The following is a 20518-nucleotide window of genomic DNA, read 5'->3' on the forward strand; positions in this document are numbered from 1 at the left end:
TGAAAAATAGACCTTGAGTTCTTCTCACTTAGACTGTGTCTCATTAAGTACATGGTCCAGGTTATCATACAATGAGATTCCGTGTAACAAAGTAACAGTCAACTTACTGCACACAGTTTTTGTGCAGCAATCATCATCTGGGATTGTCATATTAATATTGAAAAATCCTTCTCCTTCGCAGGGCACCGTGGGGAAATTAGGACAATTGTGTGGCTGACAGATGACACGGTGTGTGATTTTGTCACAGATGCAGTCCTGGCAGTTGAACTTAAATCTTTCGTCAAACTATTGAGAAAAGAACAATAAGAGAATGGTGATTAACCATTAGATCAGGTACATTGTGATTTCTGTGTACTTATCAGACAGGATGACCGTGCTGGGAAGGGGATATTATACAATTTGTACAACAGTAGTCCCTACAATATCAACTGTAGCACAAGCCACATGCAATCCAGAGTTCCATATCTAATAAAAAATGTACTGTGAAAATATTGGTCCCAATATTCTTCTTCCCATTGCTCAAGTGCAGGACAGGCAGAGCGCATTCCAAATGCACTCGGCCTGTCCAGCCCACCACCTGCCTGAATCTGATGGGCCAGGCCATTAGCATGGTCTGGTTGCATCCCTGGCGCAGACCCACCCCTGTCAGGGTTTTGCACTGCAAATCTGAGTTGGAATCAGGGATACATCTGCAGGCCTGAGAGACCTACAGATGTGGGCCTGGCCACCATCTTCGGGCTGAAGATTTTCTTGGTCCCTGAACAGGTAAAAGAAAACTTACCTTTAGGATCTTCTTCCATTTTCTGCCAGGCCTTGTTAGACTCTCCGCTGAGAGGGGTTGCCATATAAGGACCGGGGTCAGCTTTCTGGGGTACCATTGACAGTGGGCATCTCTTCTTTGTTGTGGAAGAAAAGTGAGGTGGGAGGTCTGGAAACGCCCTCTCGCATCTCAATTATATTGCAATGCTAGACTTGCACGTATTACAGGCACAGGCTTTGCACCATACATTTTGGGAAGTCCCAGAAATCATGGGGCTGCATATAAGTGGTGCAGAGCTTATGTAATGGACCTCCTTTTTCTCTTTGAGCATCTGGGAAACAAGTTTTCTCCGAGCATTACAGAGAAAAATATCATGGCCATTGACTGGGAATTTCTTCGGAGCTGCTTCACCGGAAGTGCAGCGAAAACCCTGTTTAAGCACGTAATCAGGGTTTCCACCGGTCCTTCGCCAAAGTTACGGCAGCAGAACGGGAGCAGCTCTGAGGAAATTCCTGGCCATTGTGTCAACGTCGAAACCTGACTCGTGGCTAACTGCTCATTAACAGGTCTATAGATCTTTTTATATATTTTTATGTTCACTGCTGGATGCTGAGCATTCCTAGCTCTGATATTTCATCAGAGAATAAAACTTCCTCTACACTGCTGCCAAAAGTATTTTAAACTCAACCTCAAAAGCACATCCCCAACTGCACCAATTAAATTTTGGTTTGATGACAATTCGTGAGCAGTTTTATACTATGAAAATCAGCAGATAAACATTTTTGGAAAGAGGAAAAGACCATTACACCTCATAAATCTGATCGCTTTTGCGAGATCCCAACCCATCTATTTGCTTTCGCATCATATCCCTCGATCTCTTCTGTTACATTTTCGGCATTTGATTATTATTTTCTTTATGGAATGAATTTCAGAATGACGTAAGTTGTATTTTAAAACAAAGTTATTTCAAAAGCTTTAAAAAAAATACACAGACTATGGGTATTGAAGGTGTGTAGTGAATCCAGACAAGCCAGTTTTTGGAATCTTGCATCTCACAGTCTATTTCAAACTGATGCAGTGGGTCAACTGCCTCATCCCAAGCCTATTAAACCAAAATGCCCCTTATTAATTTTGAGAACAGAAGGAGATGCTTTCTTTGAACCCGCATCTCAAGAAAGGGGAAGAAGTAACTGGTTTTATTGACAGACCTACTGCTGAATCACTGAATCGAAAGGAAGTCAGACGGACTGCCCTTTGACTTCCTATGAAAATACAGAGGAAAAAAGGGCAAAGAGATACATGGGCATTGAGTCAGCCAGCTAAGTGGGGAGGTTGCCGAGCATACCAAGGGGAAACTCGCTAAGCTCAAAGCTGGCTAGAATCAGAAGACTGACCACAAAAAGTTAAGTAAGCCCACTAATAGGGACAGCGTGGCATATTGTTATTCTTTTTCTTGTTCTCGGTGAGTGTTCTTTATAGTTGAATCAAGGTGAAATTTGATTACATCTGTTACCCTATACGTTCTCTTGCTGTCAAAGTAGCATAATGATTCCTGTCTGGTCTCATCTCATTAAGTGTTTCAGATGCCTTTGGAAAGACTGGAGGACTCATGCGAAAGACACGATATCCAGCTCAGATTACAAAAGGGTCCTATTGTTATACTCCTGGGTTACGCTATTGTATAATTCAATATTTGGCAGTACGAGCACACACCTGAACATAAGATGCTCAGAGAATATCTAAGATAAACCCAAAACTTGTACCACCTTTTCTCTCCCCAAATACATCTAATAGTCTCCTGAATCCATTTATACTGTCCACTTCAGTAACTCCCTCTGTCAACTTACACCACAAGTTTAATACCTTTTGTGTAAAAAAACTTCCCTTTTTACTCTTAGTTTTCTGGGGTTAAATTGGATAACCCCCGAAACCGGGCGCAGGGGTCACAGTGCATGACTAATTCGCGCCCGGTCGTTGAGATGCAGGCAGCATATAACTTTCATGCTGCCTGGTCATTTACCTGATATCTGTGAGCAGCCAGGCCGAGCTACGCTGTTGACTGGCTGCTCACCAGCAGGAGGGTCCTGATATCGCGTGAGTGGCTAGCATCACGTAAAAGCAGCCTGCACCTCTTAAAGGCAGCCTGCACCTCTTAAAGGCAGCTGGCACCTCTTAAAGGCAGCCTGCACCTCTTATTTGCAAAATATAAGACACGGGTCTGCACGGAGTCGGAACGGAGATCAGACATTGCAGAAGTATAACACTGATGCAGGTCCCATCCCTATGTTTACAAACTGTGGAGTTATGTTAAAATATTGAATAAAGGTTGCGCACTACTAAATCCCACATCCTCCAATCTGCATGTCGGACCTCACCAATCTGCCGATCTGAGTTTGTACCAGACCTACGAGAGAGCATGCAGCAAGGTTCTCTGATGATGCACTGGAAACTTTGGTGCATCATATTCGTAGGGGGCCAAGGCCCTCCAGACATATGCTGAAGAGGCAGTGGGAAGCAGTAGGGGATGAAGTCAATGCCAGGCGCATAGCACCACGAACATGGATGCAGTGCAGGAAGAAGTTCAATGCTTTGACATGAGTGGTCAAGGTGAGTGAGGTCAACTGTCAAGTTGCATCTCCTACCAACTGCACCACTAGCCACATCCACTGCTCCACGCACTACACCCCCCCATCACTCACATCCCAACAAACTCTTCCAATCAGTACTTAACTCTTCCAATCAGATGCTGCATCTCACCCTCACACATTACCACTGTTGCAAGCTGCACACCCACAACTAACACTCTGGCAGCTATTCAACCATGACAGGCACATCATCCAAACATCTTGCAGGACACTCACCGACACACACGTCCCGCTTTCTTGCAAGAGAAGGTGGCGCATAACAGGAGGCAGCAAGTGGCAGTGGATCCATGGAACATGAACCTGCTGTCCTTTCTCAGGATGACAGCATTCCTGTCCCACCCTTATCACTCTGCCAGTGCTCTTGCTGTTGCCTGTCAGCGAGCCAGCCCACATCCTGTAGAGTATTGAAACTTTATTATAGGAACATAGGAACAGGAGTAGGCCATTTAGCCCCTCGAGTCTGGTCCGCCATTCAATCAGATCATGGCTGATCTGTGACCTAACTCCATATACTCGCCTTAGCCCCGTATCCCTTAATACCTTGGGTTAACAAAAATCTATCAATCTCAGATTTAAAATTAACAATTGAGCTAACATCAACTGCTGCTTGCAGAAGGGAGGTCCAAACTTCTACCACCCTTTGCATGTAGAAGCATTTCCTAACTTCGCTCCTGAAAGTCCTGACTCTAATTTTTAGGCTATGTCCCCTAGTCCTAGTATTCAAGTATAGGAGACTTCCAAAAACAGATACAAATGCATCAGCAGCCAGAAGCAATAATCCAGCAACTAACCTGTAAATCCTGCATGATCCCTTTAAATAGCGCAGGTGGGGGTCCTCCATACTGTTTACAACCTGTTCAGCTGTGCAAGGTTAAGACAGTGCTTTGGCTGGAGCGTTAAATTCCAAAATCGCATCTTTCCTTTCAAATCAGCGTTGCACACTGATCTAACACATTTTCCTTACTTTACATGCTGCCGGCGTTCATTATCTGCACTGCGCAAATGCCTTTATCAAGATGGCGTCCAGCGCATGTCACACAAGAAATGTGGGCGTGAATTCCAGATGCCATTTTGGGTCCTTACCAAGCCATGTAGCGCCTGAAAAATGGGCGCTACACGGCTCAATTTATAGGCCTCTAATTTTTAACTTCTCGTCCTCGGAATTGAACTGTTGATTTCTATTCATCAAAAACTGGACTGTGACTTCCCAAACTCATTTCGCACAGGGTCCATGCACCTGGCAGAGAGAAGGAGCTTTCATTCATCACTCTGAGCTTCTTTCAAACTCAGATCCCAGCGGAGAAGCAAATCAGAGATGGATCTACAATGTGGTAACCCTGATTCTCTGACCTGCGGGGAGTACATCATTATTGAATTTACCATAACCTGCGGAATGATCCAATTATCCTGAAATTTCAGAATACAGCCCTTAATCTTTGCACAATCAAATAATTTAGATAAAACTTGCACTATAACTGAAGTAAACTTATTATTTTGTGTCTTTTGTGAATATTATTAACATTTCAATTGAAAGAAAGAACATTTATATAGCACCTTTCATGACCTCAGGACATCCCAAGGTACTTTACAACCAATGAAGTACTTATGAAGTGTAGTCACTGTTGTAATATAGAGAAACACAGCAGCCAATTTGCACACAGCAAGGTCCCACAAACAGCAATGATCATATAATCTGTTTTAGTGATGTTGGTTGAGGGACAAATGTTGGCCTGAACACTTCGAAAAGTGTTGTGGGAACTTTTATATCCACCTGAGAGGGCAGACGGGGCCTTGGTTTAACGTCTTATCTGAAAGACAGCACCTCCGACATTGCAGCATTCCCTCAATAACGCACTGAGTTAGAGGCGAGAGTGCTACCAGTGAGCCAAGGCTGACACCTAATAGCAGTGATATTGCCACATAACATTACAGGCATATCTAAATCATCTGATGGGCAAGGAAACCACTTGCTGATTACCACCTACCGTCCTCCCTCAGCTGATGAATCAGTCCTCCTCCATGTTGTGCACCACTTGGAGGAAGCACTGAGGGTAGTAAGGGCACAGAATGTACTCTGGGTGGGGACGTCAATGTCCATCACCAAGTGTGGCTCGGTAGCACCACTGCTGACTGAGCTGGCTGAATCCTGAAGGACATAGCTGCCAGACTGGGCCTTCGGCAGGTGGTGAGCGAACTAACACGAGGGAAAAACCTACTTGACCTAGTCCTCCCCAATCTACCTGTCACAGATGCATCTGCCCATGACAGTATTGGTAGGAGTGACCACCACACAGTCCTCGTGGAGACAAAGTCCCGTCTTCGCACTGAGGACACCATCCAACGTGTTGTGTGGCACTACCACCATGCTAAATGGGATAGATTCAGAACAGATCTAGCAGCTCAAAACTGGGCATCCATGAGGCACTGTGGGCCATCAGCAGCAGCAGAATTGTATTCCAGCACAATCTGTAACCTCATAGCCCGGCATATTCTTCACTCTACCATTACCAACAAGCCAGGGGATCAACCCTGGTTCAATGAGGAGTGTAGAAGAGCATGCCAGGAGCAGCACCAGGCGTACCTAAAAATGAGGTGCCAACCTAGTGAAGCTACAGCTCAGGAATACATGCATGCTAAACAGCGGAAGCAACATGCTATAGACAGAGCTAAGCGATTCCACAACCAACGGATCAGATCAAAGCTCTGCAGTCCTGCCACATCCAGTCGTGAATGGTGGTGGACAATTAAACAACTAACGGGAGGAGGAGGCTCTGTAAACATCCCCATCCTCAATTATGGCGGAGTCCAGCACGTGAGTGCAAAAGACAAGGCTGAAGCGTTTGCATCTTCAGCCAGAAGTGCTGAGTGGATGATCCATCTCAGCCTCCTTCCGATATCCCCACCATCACAGAAGCCAGTCTTCAGCCAATTCGATTCACTCCAAGTGATATCAAGAAACAGCTGAGTGCAATGGATCAGCAAAGGCTATGGGCCCCGACAGCATCCCGGCTGTAGTGCTGAAGAATTGTGCTCCAGAACTAGCCGCGCCTCTAGCCAAACTGTTCCAGCACAGCAACAACACTGGCATCTACCCGACAATGTGGAAAATTGCCCAGGTATGTCCTGTCCACAAAAAGCAGGACAAATCTAATCCAGCCAATTACCGCCCCATCAGTCTACTCTCAATCATCAGCAAAGTGATGGAAGGTGTCGTTGACAGTGCTATCAAGCGGCACTTACTCACCAATAACCTGCTCACCGATGCTCAGTTTGGATTCCGCCAAGACCACTCGGCTCCAGACCTCATTACAGCCTTGGACCAAACATGGACAAAAGAGCTGAATTCCAGAGGTGAGATGACTGCCCTTGACATCAATGCAGCATTTGACCGAGTGTGGCACCAAGGAGCCCTAGTAAAATTGAAGTCAATGGGAATCGGGGGAAAACTCTCCAATGGCTGGAGTCATACCTAGCACAAAGGAAGATGGCAGTGGTTGTTGGAGACCAATCACCTCATGCCCCAGGACATTGCTACAGGAGTTCCTCAGGGCAGTGTCCTAAGCCCAACCATCTTCAGCTGCTTCATCAATGACCTTCCCTCCATCATAAGGTCAGAAATGGGGATGTTCGCTGATGATGGCACAGTGCTCAGTTCCATTCGCAACTTCTCAGATAATGAATCAGTCCGTGCCCGCATGCAGCAAGACCTGGACAACATCCAGGCTTGGGCTGATAAGTGGCAAGTAACATTCACGCCAGACAAGTGCCAGGCAATGACCATCTCGAACTAGAGAGGGTCTAACCACCTCCCCTTGTCATTCAACGGCATTACCATCGCCGAATCCCCCACCGTCAACATCCTGGGGGTCACCATTGACCAGAAATTTAACTGGACCAGCCATATAAATACTGTGGCTACAAGAACAGGTCAGAGGCTGGGTATTATGCGGCGAGTGACCCACCTCCTGACTCCCCAAAGCCTTTCCACCATCTACAAGGCACAAGTCAAGAGTGTGATGGAATACTCTCCACTTGCCTGGAGGAGTGCAGCTCTAACAACACTCAAGAAGCTCGACACCATCCAGGACAAAGCAGCCCGCATGATTGGCACCCCATCCACCACCCTAAACATTCACTCCCTTCACCACCGGCGCACTGTGACTGCAGTGTGTACCATCCACAGGATGCACTGCAGCAACTCGCCAAGGCTTCTTCGACAGCACCTCCCAAATCCGCAACCTCTACCACCTAGAAGGACAAGGGCAGCAGGCACTTGGGAACAACATCACCTGCACGTTCCCCTACAAGACACACACCATCCCGACTTGGAAATATATCGCCGTTCCTTCATTGTCGCTGGGTCAAAATCCTGGAACTCCCTTGCTAACAGCACTGTGGGAGAACCTTCACCACACGGACTGCAGCGGTTCAAGAAGGCGGCTCACCACCACCTTCTCAAGGACAATTAGGGATGGGCAATAAATGCTGGCCTTGCCAGCGACGCCCACATCCCATGAACGAATAAAAAAAAGGATACAATGAATTGTTTTATAAATTGCCTGTTATCCTCATTCAAGTAGTAAAATAAGCATACTTGGGCAAATAATTGAACAGGTATTTTTTAGTGACAGTATATGTTTATTAAATGCATACCTCTTTGGGTAATCCATCAGGCCCAATGCATCCTGCAAAAACAAACATACATATGAATAGATAAATCAGATTTTTTTGATAAATCCTTGGAGCTGAAAAATTCCAGAAGGGATGCAAATAATGAGGGAAGACATTCAAAGAAGTTCTAAAATAAAGAAAAAATGAGAATGAGTCAGAATATTTACCACATTTATCAACACATAGGTCAGTGTCAGGGCTGAAAAGGATGGAACCCTCTGAGCAGAAGCAGCCTTCTGATAAATTGAGACCAGTCAATTCTGAATTGCTGTAAAAAAAATACATATATGTTATTACTGTATATTAATCTTGTCTGATAGAAACAAATAATTTTAAATGCATTAAAACTATTTTAATTGCCAATATATTTGGTTTTGTAAACACTGTGATATTCTTTTTCCGTGCTCATCTTAACTAACCTTGAAGTGCAAGTAGGCTCCTTTTCAAAGATCTCACATGCTTTGTAAACCTTGTTTAAAGGACAATTAAAAGCTGTATTGAAAAATAAAAAAGTTCTTGTCAGACTATCGACAATGTTATAGAACTACATTTTAATAGAACTTGCACTTCTTAAAGATTGAAGGATTAAAAAAAAATCTGAAGCATGTTATGTTATTGAAAACAGCCAAACAAAGATTAGTGTTCATGCTCGGAACATAAGCAACTATACCTCAACATTTTGTATCAATACAAAAAGTCTGTCTGAAATACCAGTAGGGAAGATTCACATATCAGTTCTCCTGCCCATGGAACTCTCTGCCTTGCATGCAGAAGTGCATGTGCAAGAATTCAATTCACCTGCTAAACTCGGAGTCACAAACAGTGAGAAGATTACATTCTTTTGCGAATTTTAACAAGTTCTAAAGAATCGGTAGGCAAAAACAATTGCTTTGCCAATGGGGAATTAAACATCCAAATACATAGTGTTGTTGGTTCATGCCATCACCTTCCACAGCTGCACCCACCTACAATCAGGACCAACCCAAGAAATCGGAGGACTACCGCTGGAAATGGGAGGCACTCTTTCATGAGCACTTCTGTTGAGAGAGCCAGCAGTGCAATGTTTTTTTTATTCTGGAAGTTCAGCTTATTCTGCTGTCGTCCTTTCAGACGTAAAGTTTATTAGAGCTGTGGAGATAAATGAATGCTGCTAGAAATAGAAGGCACATATCAATCAGATGTGCTCCCACTCAGCAGACTGGTTTGGGAATTGTGTTCAATGGGTACATGGGGCTGGTCTACTTTTTTAAAAAAAATCCTGCTCTAAGTGCACCAAAGTTAAAAGATCACAGGATAGTTTCTGCTTAGATATGCATGAAGGGCATGGATGAGAGTTTCAGCAGCAGATGGACTGAGGCAGAGGTAGAGGCGAACGATGCTATAGAAGTGGAAGTAGGCGGTCATTGTAATGGAGCGATTATGGGGTGGGAAGCTCAGTTCGGGGTCAGATAGGATGCCAAGGTTGTGAACAGTCTGGTTCAATCTGAGATAGTGCCTGGGGAGGGTGATGGAATCGGTGGCAAGAGAATGGTGTTTGTGGTGGGGGCTGAAGACAATGGCTTTAGTCGTCCCAATGTTTAACGGGAGGAAATTGTGACATACTGTACCATACTGCTCTAATACTAGTATATAACAGTATACTAATATAATACTAGCATATAGCAATATAAAGCTGCTCAAATGATACTTAAATTTATTGCTGTAAAATTAGCTAAACTAATAAATTAATCAAGCAAAATATAATTTTAATTAAAGTTCTAAACACTAATTCTGCTTGACCTGCTGTCACTTTCTCCCCCCTATTGTATTTTCCTTCCCATTCTTTATCTGACCTATTTTCTTTCAACTTAATTTTTTTTACATGAGGCACAGTAGGGGATCTGCTGATGATTAAATTTGTTGATTGCTACCAGAGTCTATCAGTCGCTCGATAAGTAAATTTATCCATAGTGCTGGAAATGTTCAGGTAGAACAAAGTACAAACAATTAAATCATTCGCTTAGTTTGTATGTACTTACGGCATTCTCCTTCTGTGAAATTTCTCCAATCAATGCAGATACCGTGCGACATGCACACAGTTGCATAGGTTTGCAAGCTCGCGCACACCACTGAGGTACTTGGCATTAGACATTCATCGCGCACGCATGCCTGATAGTAGAGGTCCGGTGAAATACGATAATGACATTCTGCAAATAATCTAGAAATATTATAGCTCATTAAACTTTCTGAGAAACTATGATTGAACACTAAGATCAGAGCATGTGGAGTCAAGGGACAGGTAGTAGAATGGTTAGCAAGCTGGCTACAAAACAGAAAACAGAGAGTAGGTGTTAAGGGTAGCTACTTAGACTGGCAAATGGTGAGAAGTGGTGTTCCACATGGTTCGGTGCTGGAACCACTGTTGTTCACAATTTACATTAACAATTTGGACTTGGGAATCGGAAGTACAATTTTCAAAACTTGCGGACGATACAAATTGGGGGGTGTAGTTAACGCAAAGGACGAATGCAACAAAATACAAGAAGACATTAATAAACTTGCAGAATGGGCGTGTAATTGGCAAATGAATTTCAATATAGATAAGAGAGAAGTGGTGCATTTTGTAGGAAGAATAAAGAGGCTACATACTACTTGGATAATAAGAGTCTAAATGGGGTAGAGGAGCAAAGGGATTTAAGGGTACACATTCCCAAATAACTAAAAGTAGCGATGCAGGTTAATAAGGCCATAAAAAAGGCAAACCAAGCACTGGGGTTCATTTCTAGAGGGATAGAATTGAAATGCAGAGAAGTTATGTTAAACTTTTTTTAGAATCTTGGTTAGACCACACTTGGAGTACTGTGCACAGTTCTGGTCTCCATATTATAAAAAGGATATAGATGTATTCGAGAAGGTGCAAAAAAGATTCATGAGGATGATACCAGGCTGGGAAAGTTCTGAACAGGCTGGGGCTCTTTTCTCTAGAAAAAAGAAGGCTGAGGGGTGACCTGATAGAGGTCTTTAAGATAATGAAAGGGTTTGATAGGGAAGACGTAGAGGAAGTGTTTCCACTTGTGGGGGAGTCCAAAACTAGAGGTCATAAATGTAAGATAGTCACTAATAAATCTAATAGGGAATTCAGGAGAAACTTCTTTACCCAAAGGGTGGTAAGAATGTGGAACTTGCTACCACAAGGAGTAGTTGAGGCAAATAGCATTTAAGGGGAAGCTAGACAAGCACATGAGGGAGAAAGGAATAGTATGGTATGCTGATAGGGTTAGATGAAGTGGGGAGGGAGAAAGCTGGTGTGGAGCATAAATGCCGGCATAGACTAGTTGGGCCGAATGGCCTTTTTCCGTTCTGTAGACTCAACGTAACTTGATGCAAAATATAGGTCCAGAGTAAAGCTCCCTCTACACTGCTCCATTAAGAATTCCCTGGTCAGGTTCAGAATGGGTTAGATGAAAAATAAGACTTCATCTACTCTATCCCAAAAACGTGATTTAACCCCAGTATCCCCATTGCACAAGTGTGTTATTTGCATTTTTTACACTCCTCTCATCCATGACACCAACCTCCTTTTCCCTGGATCCTATTCCCACTAAACTGTTGACAACCCAGCTTCCCTTCCTGGTCCCCATGCTAGCTGACATTGTACATGATTCCCTCTGCTCAGGCACTGTCCCTCTCCCTTTCAAAACTTCCGTCATCACCCTCATCCTCAAACAATCCATTCTTCCCCCCTCAGTCTTTGCAAACTGTCACCAAATCTCCAATATTCCTTTCTTCTCCAAAGTCCTTGAACATTTTGTTACCTCCCAAATCCTGCCCATCTCTCCAGCAGCTCCTTATTTGAATCCATCCAATCAAGTTTCCACCCCTCCCACAGCACCAAATTGAGCCTAACCAAAATCACATACAACCTTTGCTGTAGCTGTAACCGTAGTACATTATCGCTTCTCAACTTCTCAGCAGCCTTTGACATGGTCAACCACACCATCCTCCTCCAATGCCTCTCTTCCTTTGCCCTTGTTTGGTTCCACTCTTACCAATCCAATCTTAGCCATAGCAGCTCTACTAATGGCTTCTTTTCCCACCTAACATGACACCTCAGAAGTCCACCCCTTCTTTCCTCATCTACATGCTATGCCCTGGCAACATCATCCAAAGCCATGGGGTCAGTTTCCACATGTGCACTAATGACTTCCAGCTGTACCTCACCACCAAAACTCTCAACTGCTCCACTGCCTCTGTACTGTCAGACTGCTTGTCTGACATTCAGCCTTGGATGAGCTGCAATTTCCTTCAGCTAAACATTGGAAAGACTGAAGCCATCACCTTCAGCCCCCACCACAAACTCCTTACCCTTGCCACTTACTCCATCCCCCTCCCTGGCCACTCTCTAAGGTTGAGCCAAACTGTTCACAACTTCAACATCTAGTTTCACTCCAAGCAGAGCTTCCAACCTCCATATCCTCACAATCACAAAGATGCCTCTGTCCTTACTCAGTCCATCTGCTATTAAACCCTCATCCATGCCTTGTCATCTCCAGATTTGATTGTTCCAATGCTCTCCTGGCCAGCCTCCCATTTTCCACCTTCTATAACCTTCAGCTCATCCAAAACTTTGCTACCCATATCCTATCCTGCACTGTCCTGCTCGCCCATCATCCCTGTCCTTGCTGACCTCCATTGGCTTTCGATCCTCCTCAAATTTAAAATTCTTGTCCCTGAGTTTAAATCCATCCATGCCCTCATTCCTCCCTACTTCTGTAACCTCTTCCAGCACGACAATCCATCTCCCCAAACTCCATTATTCTAACTCTGGCTTTGTGCATCAATCCTTCCTTTGCCCCACCATTGGTGGCCGTGTCTTTAGCCACATAGGCCCCTTGCTCTGGAATTCCTTCCCTAAACCCCTCTGCATCTCCACCTCCCTCTCATCCTTTCAGACCCTCCTTAAAATCCACCAGTTCCCCTCCTAATATCTCCTTCTTTGTTCAGCATCCATTTTTTCCCTCACTCCTCTGTTAAGCCCCTTGGCATGCTTTTTCTACACTAAAGGCGCTATACAAATGAAAGTTGTTGTTGTAATCATCTAAGTAAATTGGCACTGGAATGACATTTATTACCAATTATTGTCAGTTATATTTTATTAGCTAAAGAGAGTTTCACGCCACCAGTCTTATCTAATTTTCAAACTATGTAGGCCAGGACCTACTCCGTTAATGGTAGGGCGTTGGGGAGAGTTATAGAACAAGGAGATCTAGGAGTACAGGTTCATAGCTCCTTGAAAGTGGAGTCACAGGTGGATAGGGTGGTGAAGAAGGCATTTGGCATGCTTGGTTTCATTGGTCAGAACATTGAATACAGGAGTTGGGATGTCTTGTTGAAGTTGTACAAGACATTAGTAAGGCCACACTTGGAATACTGTGTACAGTTCTGGTCACCCTATTATAGAAAGGATATTATTAAACTAGAAAGAGTGCAGAAAAGATTTACTAGGATGCTACCGGGACTTGATGGTTTGACTTATAGGGAGAGGTTAGATAGACTGGGACTTTTTTCCCTGGAGAGTAGGAGGTTAAGGGGTGATCTTATAGAAGTGTATAAAATAATGAGGGGCATAGATAAGGTAGATAGTCAAAATATTTTCCCAAAGGTAGGGGAGTCTATAACGAGGGGACATAGATTTAAGGTGAGAGGGGAGAGATACAAAAGGATCCAGAGGGGCAATTTTTTCACTCAAAGGGTGGTGAGTGTCTGGAACGAGCTGCCAGAGGCAGTAGTAGAGGCGGGTACAATTTTGTCTTTTAAAAAGCATTTGGACAGTTACATGGGTAAGATGGGTATAGAGGGATATGGGTCAAGTGCAGGCAATTGGGACTAGCTTAGTGGTATAAACTGGGCGACATGGACATGTTGGGCCGAAGGGCCATGTTGTAAACTTTTATGATTCTATGAGAGGTAAAAGCTTACTGACCTAGACAGTTGTGCCATCCAGGACTCTAAATGTTCTAAGCTTGTCACATCTCATTGTGGTCTAAAATTGGCATTAAGATTTTTGCAAAAAGTTCACAAAAATCGAGGTTGGTTAACACATAAAAATAATTGTTCAGTGCTTCATTTTTGAAGACTTGAGAGAATGGTAAAGGTGAATTAGTAAGTCTCATGTGATATTCAAAACAGATTTGCACAAATTTGTTTTGGTAAATTATTTAGTTTGCGGACTAATCAAAAACTCAGAGCTGCTTGACATTAGGAAAGCTCAGATAATGGAAATGCAGTAAAATTTCTTACTTGCTTGTAATGAGCTTGCAAAGAGAATTAGAGCTACAAGGCTGTTGTGTTGTTTGGGGACTGAATGTGACTTGAGGTCTTGGAGTAGTTGGTGATGTGGATGGTCCATTGCAGTTTGGCTTGTTGGAATCTTTGACTTGCCAGTAATCAGCCATTTCAGAACAGGAGGATATAGGCTTTCCGCTGGACAGCATACAGTCATCACTCTGATCATTATTACATGTTCCTGAGAAGACAGATCGTTGGAGTATGTCAGTTTATTTATACTATTGTATACATCCTCTTTAGGAGCCATTTTGTCTATTAAAAGAGGCACAGTTATGCATTGGAGAATTATGGCAAACTTCATGGACTATTCAGGAATAGCTCCAAAAACTCTTCCATTTTGCTCAAAAAGATAAATTCACAGTGGATCTGCCACATCAACATATTTTTGATATTTTTGTTTGTTAATTTGGATTCAATTTTGTCTCAGTGCAGAATTAATTGGTGGCATGAGAACACAATCATGTTTCTCCAGATAGCTCTTTCTATAATGTTGGTGATGATTCTGGCAATGCATTTAATATGAGGTCAGAAGATCTCTCAATGCAGATTTTTATCTTGCAATTTGTAGCCAAACCTTATTATGTATGGCGTGGAGATGCTGGTGATGGACTGGGGTGAACAAATGTAAGGAGTTGCACAACACCAGGTTATAGTCCAACAGCTTTATTTGAAATCACAAGCTTTCCTCCTTCGTCAGGTGACTCACCTGACGAAGGAGCAAAGCTCCGAAAGCTTGTGATTTCAAATAAAGCTGTTGGACTATAACCTGGTGTTGTGCAACTCCTTACATTTATTATGTATGGGCATTTTTATATTTTTATTTTTTTCCTCAATTCTAGTAAAAAAGAACTGCCGGAATTTTTGGGGTCAAATATAAAACTGGGAATTGAAATTCCACTATTCAATATTTCTAATGCATTGGTTAACATATTTGCAAGAAAGTCCTCTACTGTTTTAATGAAGTCACTAACTGGTTTAAAAAAAGGGTCAATATGTTGATTAAAGTTGTGAACAAAGGAATTTCAAGCAAACTTGTAAATAATGTACGACAAATATCACACAGTCGAACTTCAACCTCAGACTACAATTAGAAAACTTCAGATTTAAGCAGCAAAACAATTTTGGAAGGAACAAATATACCTATGTATTCCTATATAAGATTGCAACCTATACTATACTTTATCCCAATAGCTCAGAAATCATTATATTCCATATATCATTCAAGATGCATATGTATTTTCTTATCTGCTATGCCTGAGAATATATCACACATATCCAGTCATCTATAGGAAAAACTTTCCAATCTCAAGGCTTGCTTGAGGCTTGTTAATTTGGTACTCATCTTCTAGTTCTGTGCTCATAGCCTAATCTATGTAACCTGCTACGTCTATATCATCACTTTTAAAAAATGGATCATATATTCTTTCAATTTTTTTAATTGAAAAGATATACATTGGGCTGCCTGATGACTCACTGAGTTTATTCAGTGAGCAGCTGAACCATACAGATCAGGAAAATCCTATGTTTGATCTTTAGTGTGTACTGAGTTCGCTGATCTCAACTGTGGTGACAGTAGGTCACTAGAGTTGGCCACAGTGGTCATGGTTTAGGGAGGGGAAAATCATCCAGGGTACCTGCTCCTGATGGCTATCCAACAACCTCTGCTTAAAGTATATATATATATATATCCACTTGGGCAAAGACAAGTTCAGACTTAGATGTGATAACCCCCATAATCAAACAGCTTTCCAGGACACTGTGTTAAGGAACATGCACCAGATGGTAACGAGTCCCCTGTGGAATTGTATCCAGGGAACGTCCATGCTGTGAGGAAGTTCACCCAGGGCCACAAGTAATATATTTTGCAAAGTGGTCTAACGTAACAGAATGTATTTATAATGAGATCTGATTTTAGCTAGATTATGTGTGCAGCATCAACCCCTTGGTGCCACGCATCATTCTACAGATTCAAGGGCAGACAATTTACTTAATCGTAAGCCTCTGCCAACATCGTTCTGCAGTGATTTGTGAGGTGCATAAGAGCAGCCCACATTGGTTTGTCTTTGATTTTTCCTCCTTACCACTGAGAAAAGATACACTTCACTTGGCACCCTCCTCTTGACAATACAGCTTCAGCTGGCAGCTCACAGAATAAGGAATTGTGCCCACCTTGACATTCAAGTTATTCCTGTTTCACTCTGTAGGTACTTAGATTCTTTCAGATGCATTTAGAAATAAGATACAAATAGAAAATAAAATACATATTACAATGTAGTTACTTAGATTTTCCTTCAGGAACTTATGTAGAACCACCCAATTCGTAACAAATGATGAATCTGGACCTGAATCTGAAGCTGCCTTTGCTGTAGGCATATCAACGCTAATATTTTAAATTATAGCCCAAACTTCTAAATGCCTTATTTTAAAGAGTTTGAAAAACAATCTGCATCCTTACCACACTGCCCCTGTGTATTGTTTCCAAATATTTCACTTGGAAGTTTGATTGTGAAAGCTAAACCACTGAAGGTAACTAGTGCCTTTATATCAGGAATTTCAAGCATCACGTTAATGCCTGTACTGGAGATCTTCACACCATCTCTTGAATATGGTAGTGACACAATACTGCCATCAACAGTTACCTGAATAATAAGACAAAACGTCATGAATTTTCTAAATAGCAATGTGGCTTTACATGACTGCATTGAACACATAGTAAAGTGCTCCCAAGTAAGAAAATAAATAATAATGATAGTTACCAGATTCTGAATTCCATTTGCAGCAATATTTGTAATCTGTATGTCCAGTTTTTCAAATTTCACTATAATAGCACGTGGACAGGAGACTTTGTCTTGTGCATCACAGTGGTAGTTGTCAATGTAAATACCAAAATTGTTACGTGATGTTCTTATTTCTTCCACGAGCATGTAGGTGCAATTTCCTTCGTGGGTGTAATATTGCCCATCAAATGTAACAAAATGTGAGCCTCCCCATCCATTGCAAGAGCCTGTGCGGAGGTTGAATTTCATTAATGTCAATTTAATCTCAGTAATAACATAGAAATAGTCTCTTCTAAAGAAAGTAGCATAACTTATAAAATCAACTCAACTTTTGATATATTTCAGATATTCCCTCACCTTTTTTATTATTTCTTCAAAGTAGTGACTCAAACTGTTACACATAGCAACCAGAGTAATTTTCCCACAATAAAATCAGATACAGAAAATGAATAGATGTAACAATAGTTAATACTGACGTATTAGTCATTACAATGAAAAATAATTATTTGTGCCAAGCACTTTGTGACATTTTGGTATAATAAGGCACTCTTGGTTGAATTCACCGATCCTGTACTTTGAGCGAGTAGCCACTCTCGAAAGAAGCATGGGTCACCATTAGGGCTGCAACACTAGTACCGATTGTGCATTTCCACAGGGAGCACAGGATTGCTGAATTTACCTCTATACAAATGAGGTATTATTTATTATTAGCATTAACAAGAGAATCATATAATGATCCCTTTCAGAATGAATATGGAGATGAGGAAGTGGATGAGAGTAATGTGTGATGTAAATCCTATGGATACAGCGAGAAGATGATAAGAGTTAGTTGTATTACCACGTAAACCTTTTGTTCAAATGCAGAGATATAGATAAGCCAAGAACTGGGTTTCAGAAATTTAACACTGCTTAATTTTCTGTCGCTTCCCTTTCTACATAGCTGGGCTAACAGCCTTGGCCATTACTAGAATAGTAATACTCTCTCAGGTGGACATGAAAGATCCCATGGCACCATTTCGAAGAAGAACAGGGGAGTTCTCCCTGGTATCCTGGCCAATATTTATCCCTCAACTAACATCACTAAAACAGAGTATATGGTCATTACCACATTGCTGTTTGTGGATCCTTGCTGTTCACAATTTGGCTACTGCATTTCCCTACTTTTCAACAGTGACTGCAATTCAAAAGTACTTCATTGGTTGTAAAGCACTTTGGGACATCCTGAGGTCATGAAAGGCACTATATAAATGCAAGTCTGTCTTTTTTTTCTTTCTCTAAGTGGCTGTTTAGGAAGGATAAGTGAGCTCTGATTGATCAGGTTTCTGGTACTGATGGTGACAAAATCCAACTGAATGAATTCCCCCAGCAGAAAATGGCCATCAGCAACATTTCATGCTGTTAAGATTAAAACAAAAAAGGAAAATTAACAGAACTGTGAAAAAATACAGCTGCACTTGATACATTTGCCCAATTTGTCAACGAGGGATCCCTAGCAATTTATCTTACTTTCTCCATTACTGTCTTATTCTCCGTGCAACAAACTATCTCTGGCTGAGATGGTGCGAAGGCAACGGTTCCAGGACTCTTATATTGCTGCTCTGTAATCGGCTACAAGGAGGTATTAAGAGAGCGCCTAGGGTGAAGATTGTCCTTTGACGCGCTTATTGCCTGTAGGTGATTCACCTGGTGCCAGATGGTCCCACAATGGGAGTGAATTCAGAATATAAAGGTTTATTGGCATGAACCTAATACCATGCATCAAGCCACCCTGAAATAATTTATTTTGTTCTTTTGGATTAACTCCCTCATTCACACACCATTTCCTGTTCCTAGATGGAGAAAGCACGCAATCAAGCTATTGCCGGATGTCAGCCAAAAGTGATTTATATCCCAGAACTCAAAGTTATAGAAATTTTGGATTAACTGATACTCCAATATTCTTCCCTGCCTGCCCTGCCATTGCCTAGATGAGAGTGGGAGCTCGTCAGATGGAAGTACAGTGCCAAAGGACAGCGGGATGTAGGATCCCCAAAACACCAAATTTCCAATCATGTCACACCGATAGGCATCATGGAAAAATCCATAAGGAGGAATGGGGAATCAGAGGGAGAGTCATCTTAGGGTCCCCCATAAGTACTTCCTAGCAGCTGACTTCAGAACAGCATTGGGTCAGAGGCCTGTGAGCTGCTTATTCAACTACCCTCTTATACTAGAATGAGGAATAGCATAGAGACAGGGGAAGGTGGAACAGGAGAAAATTCCTCAAATAAAATTGAGAGCTCACCACATTGAGAAAGAGAGAGAACTCACACAATCACTCTTGGGCATCATGCTGCACCATCAGGACAGGTTCCAAACAGAAATGTTAGTTCCTCTTAAGGAGAAAGTGGGAGAGATTTGCGTCCCTTTTTTGGACAGGAACGGTGTGATTACACTCTGAAAATCATGGGGCTGAACTTACAACCTGTTCCCACTGCCGATCTGCCCATTGGCAATTTCGTTGGGGTCTTCACATGGACTGGCCAGATGGCTGCCTATTTTAGGGGCTCCCCCTACTTATAGTATGCAAATCGGTGTCCTATACAGGTTATAGGACCCCAATGCAATTTTGTTATACCAATGAGCAGAGTGTGCACCACGCATGCTCCATCCTTTAGTACTAGGCATTGAGCAGCCTAACTAGCAGCCCTTAAAGGGAACACAGCAGGTTGCTGCAAAGCCAGAATATTAGAGTATCAGTTAAACCAAAATTTCTATAACTTTGGGTTCTGGAATATAAATCACTTTTGGCTGACATCCGGCAGTAGCTTGATTGCATGCTTTCTCCATCTAGGAACAGGAAATGGTGTGTGAGTGAGGGAGTTAATCTAAAAGAACAAAATACATTTATGGTTTTTTTTTATACAGATTCTCATGGGACCAGAAGGCACATGAATGCTTCTCTTGGCGCCACAAAAATCTTTCTGCCCATTGCCGACCCCTTCTTGCCTCCCACCATCGCAGACTTAATGCCTCCCCCCCCGTCCCCTTTATCATTGAACATAGCTGAGCACCACGGTGGAGCCACTAAATTTTCCATTCCTTCCGACCTGCAAACTGCATGTGAGTGCTGGTCCAGCACGATCCGCCCAAGTTGAAAATCGGCCTCAGTGTGAGAATAAAGAAGATATGACATAAACAGATATGGGAATTTGAAATTCTTCTTAAACAGTGCATTGTGCATGTTTAGCATGCTGACCTCATAAAACATAATCAGTCCCATTAAATATTAGATGATAGCATGATGATTTTGCACAAAAAAATTCTGAATCAAGCAAAATATTGGTAGTACTAACATT

At 42.4% G+C, this 20518-nt stretch overlaps 1 protein-coding gene across 1 annotated transcript in view; it reads right to left on the reverse strand.

Annotated features, from left to right (window-relative positions):
• Window positions 1–4662: 4662 nt before the first annotated feature.
• The window catches only part of LOC137307998 (uncharacterized), a 110725-nt gene continuing 94869 nt past the window's right edge, over window positions 4663–20518 (reverse strand). Inside the window, exons 36-41 of the mRNA XM_067976968.1 lie at window positions 17160–17407; window positions 16859–17042; window positions 14356–14581; window positions 10095–10273; window positions 8059–8090; window positions 4663–4791 (exon numbers count right to left, since the gene is read on the reverse strand). Coding sequence (XP_067833069.1) covers window positions 4663–4791; window positions 8059–8090; window positions 10095–10273; window positions 14356–14581; window positions 16859–17042; window positions 17160–17407 — 998 coding nt within the window. The remainder of the gene's footprint in view (window positions 4792–8058; window positions 8091–10094; window positions 10274–14355; window positions 14582–16858; window positions 17043–17159; window positions 17408–20518) is intronic.

Source organism: Heptranchias perlo, unplaced genomic scaffold, assembly GCF_035084215.1.
Source record: "Heptranchias perlo isolate sHepPer1 unplaced genomic scaffold, sHepPer1.hap1 HAP1_SCAFFOLD_117, whole genome shotgun sequence".
Classification (NCBI taxonomy): domain Eukaryota; kingdom Metazoa; phylum Chordata; class Chondrichthyes; order Hexanchiformes; family Hexanchidae; genus Heptranchias; species Heptranchias perlo.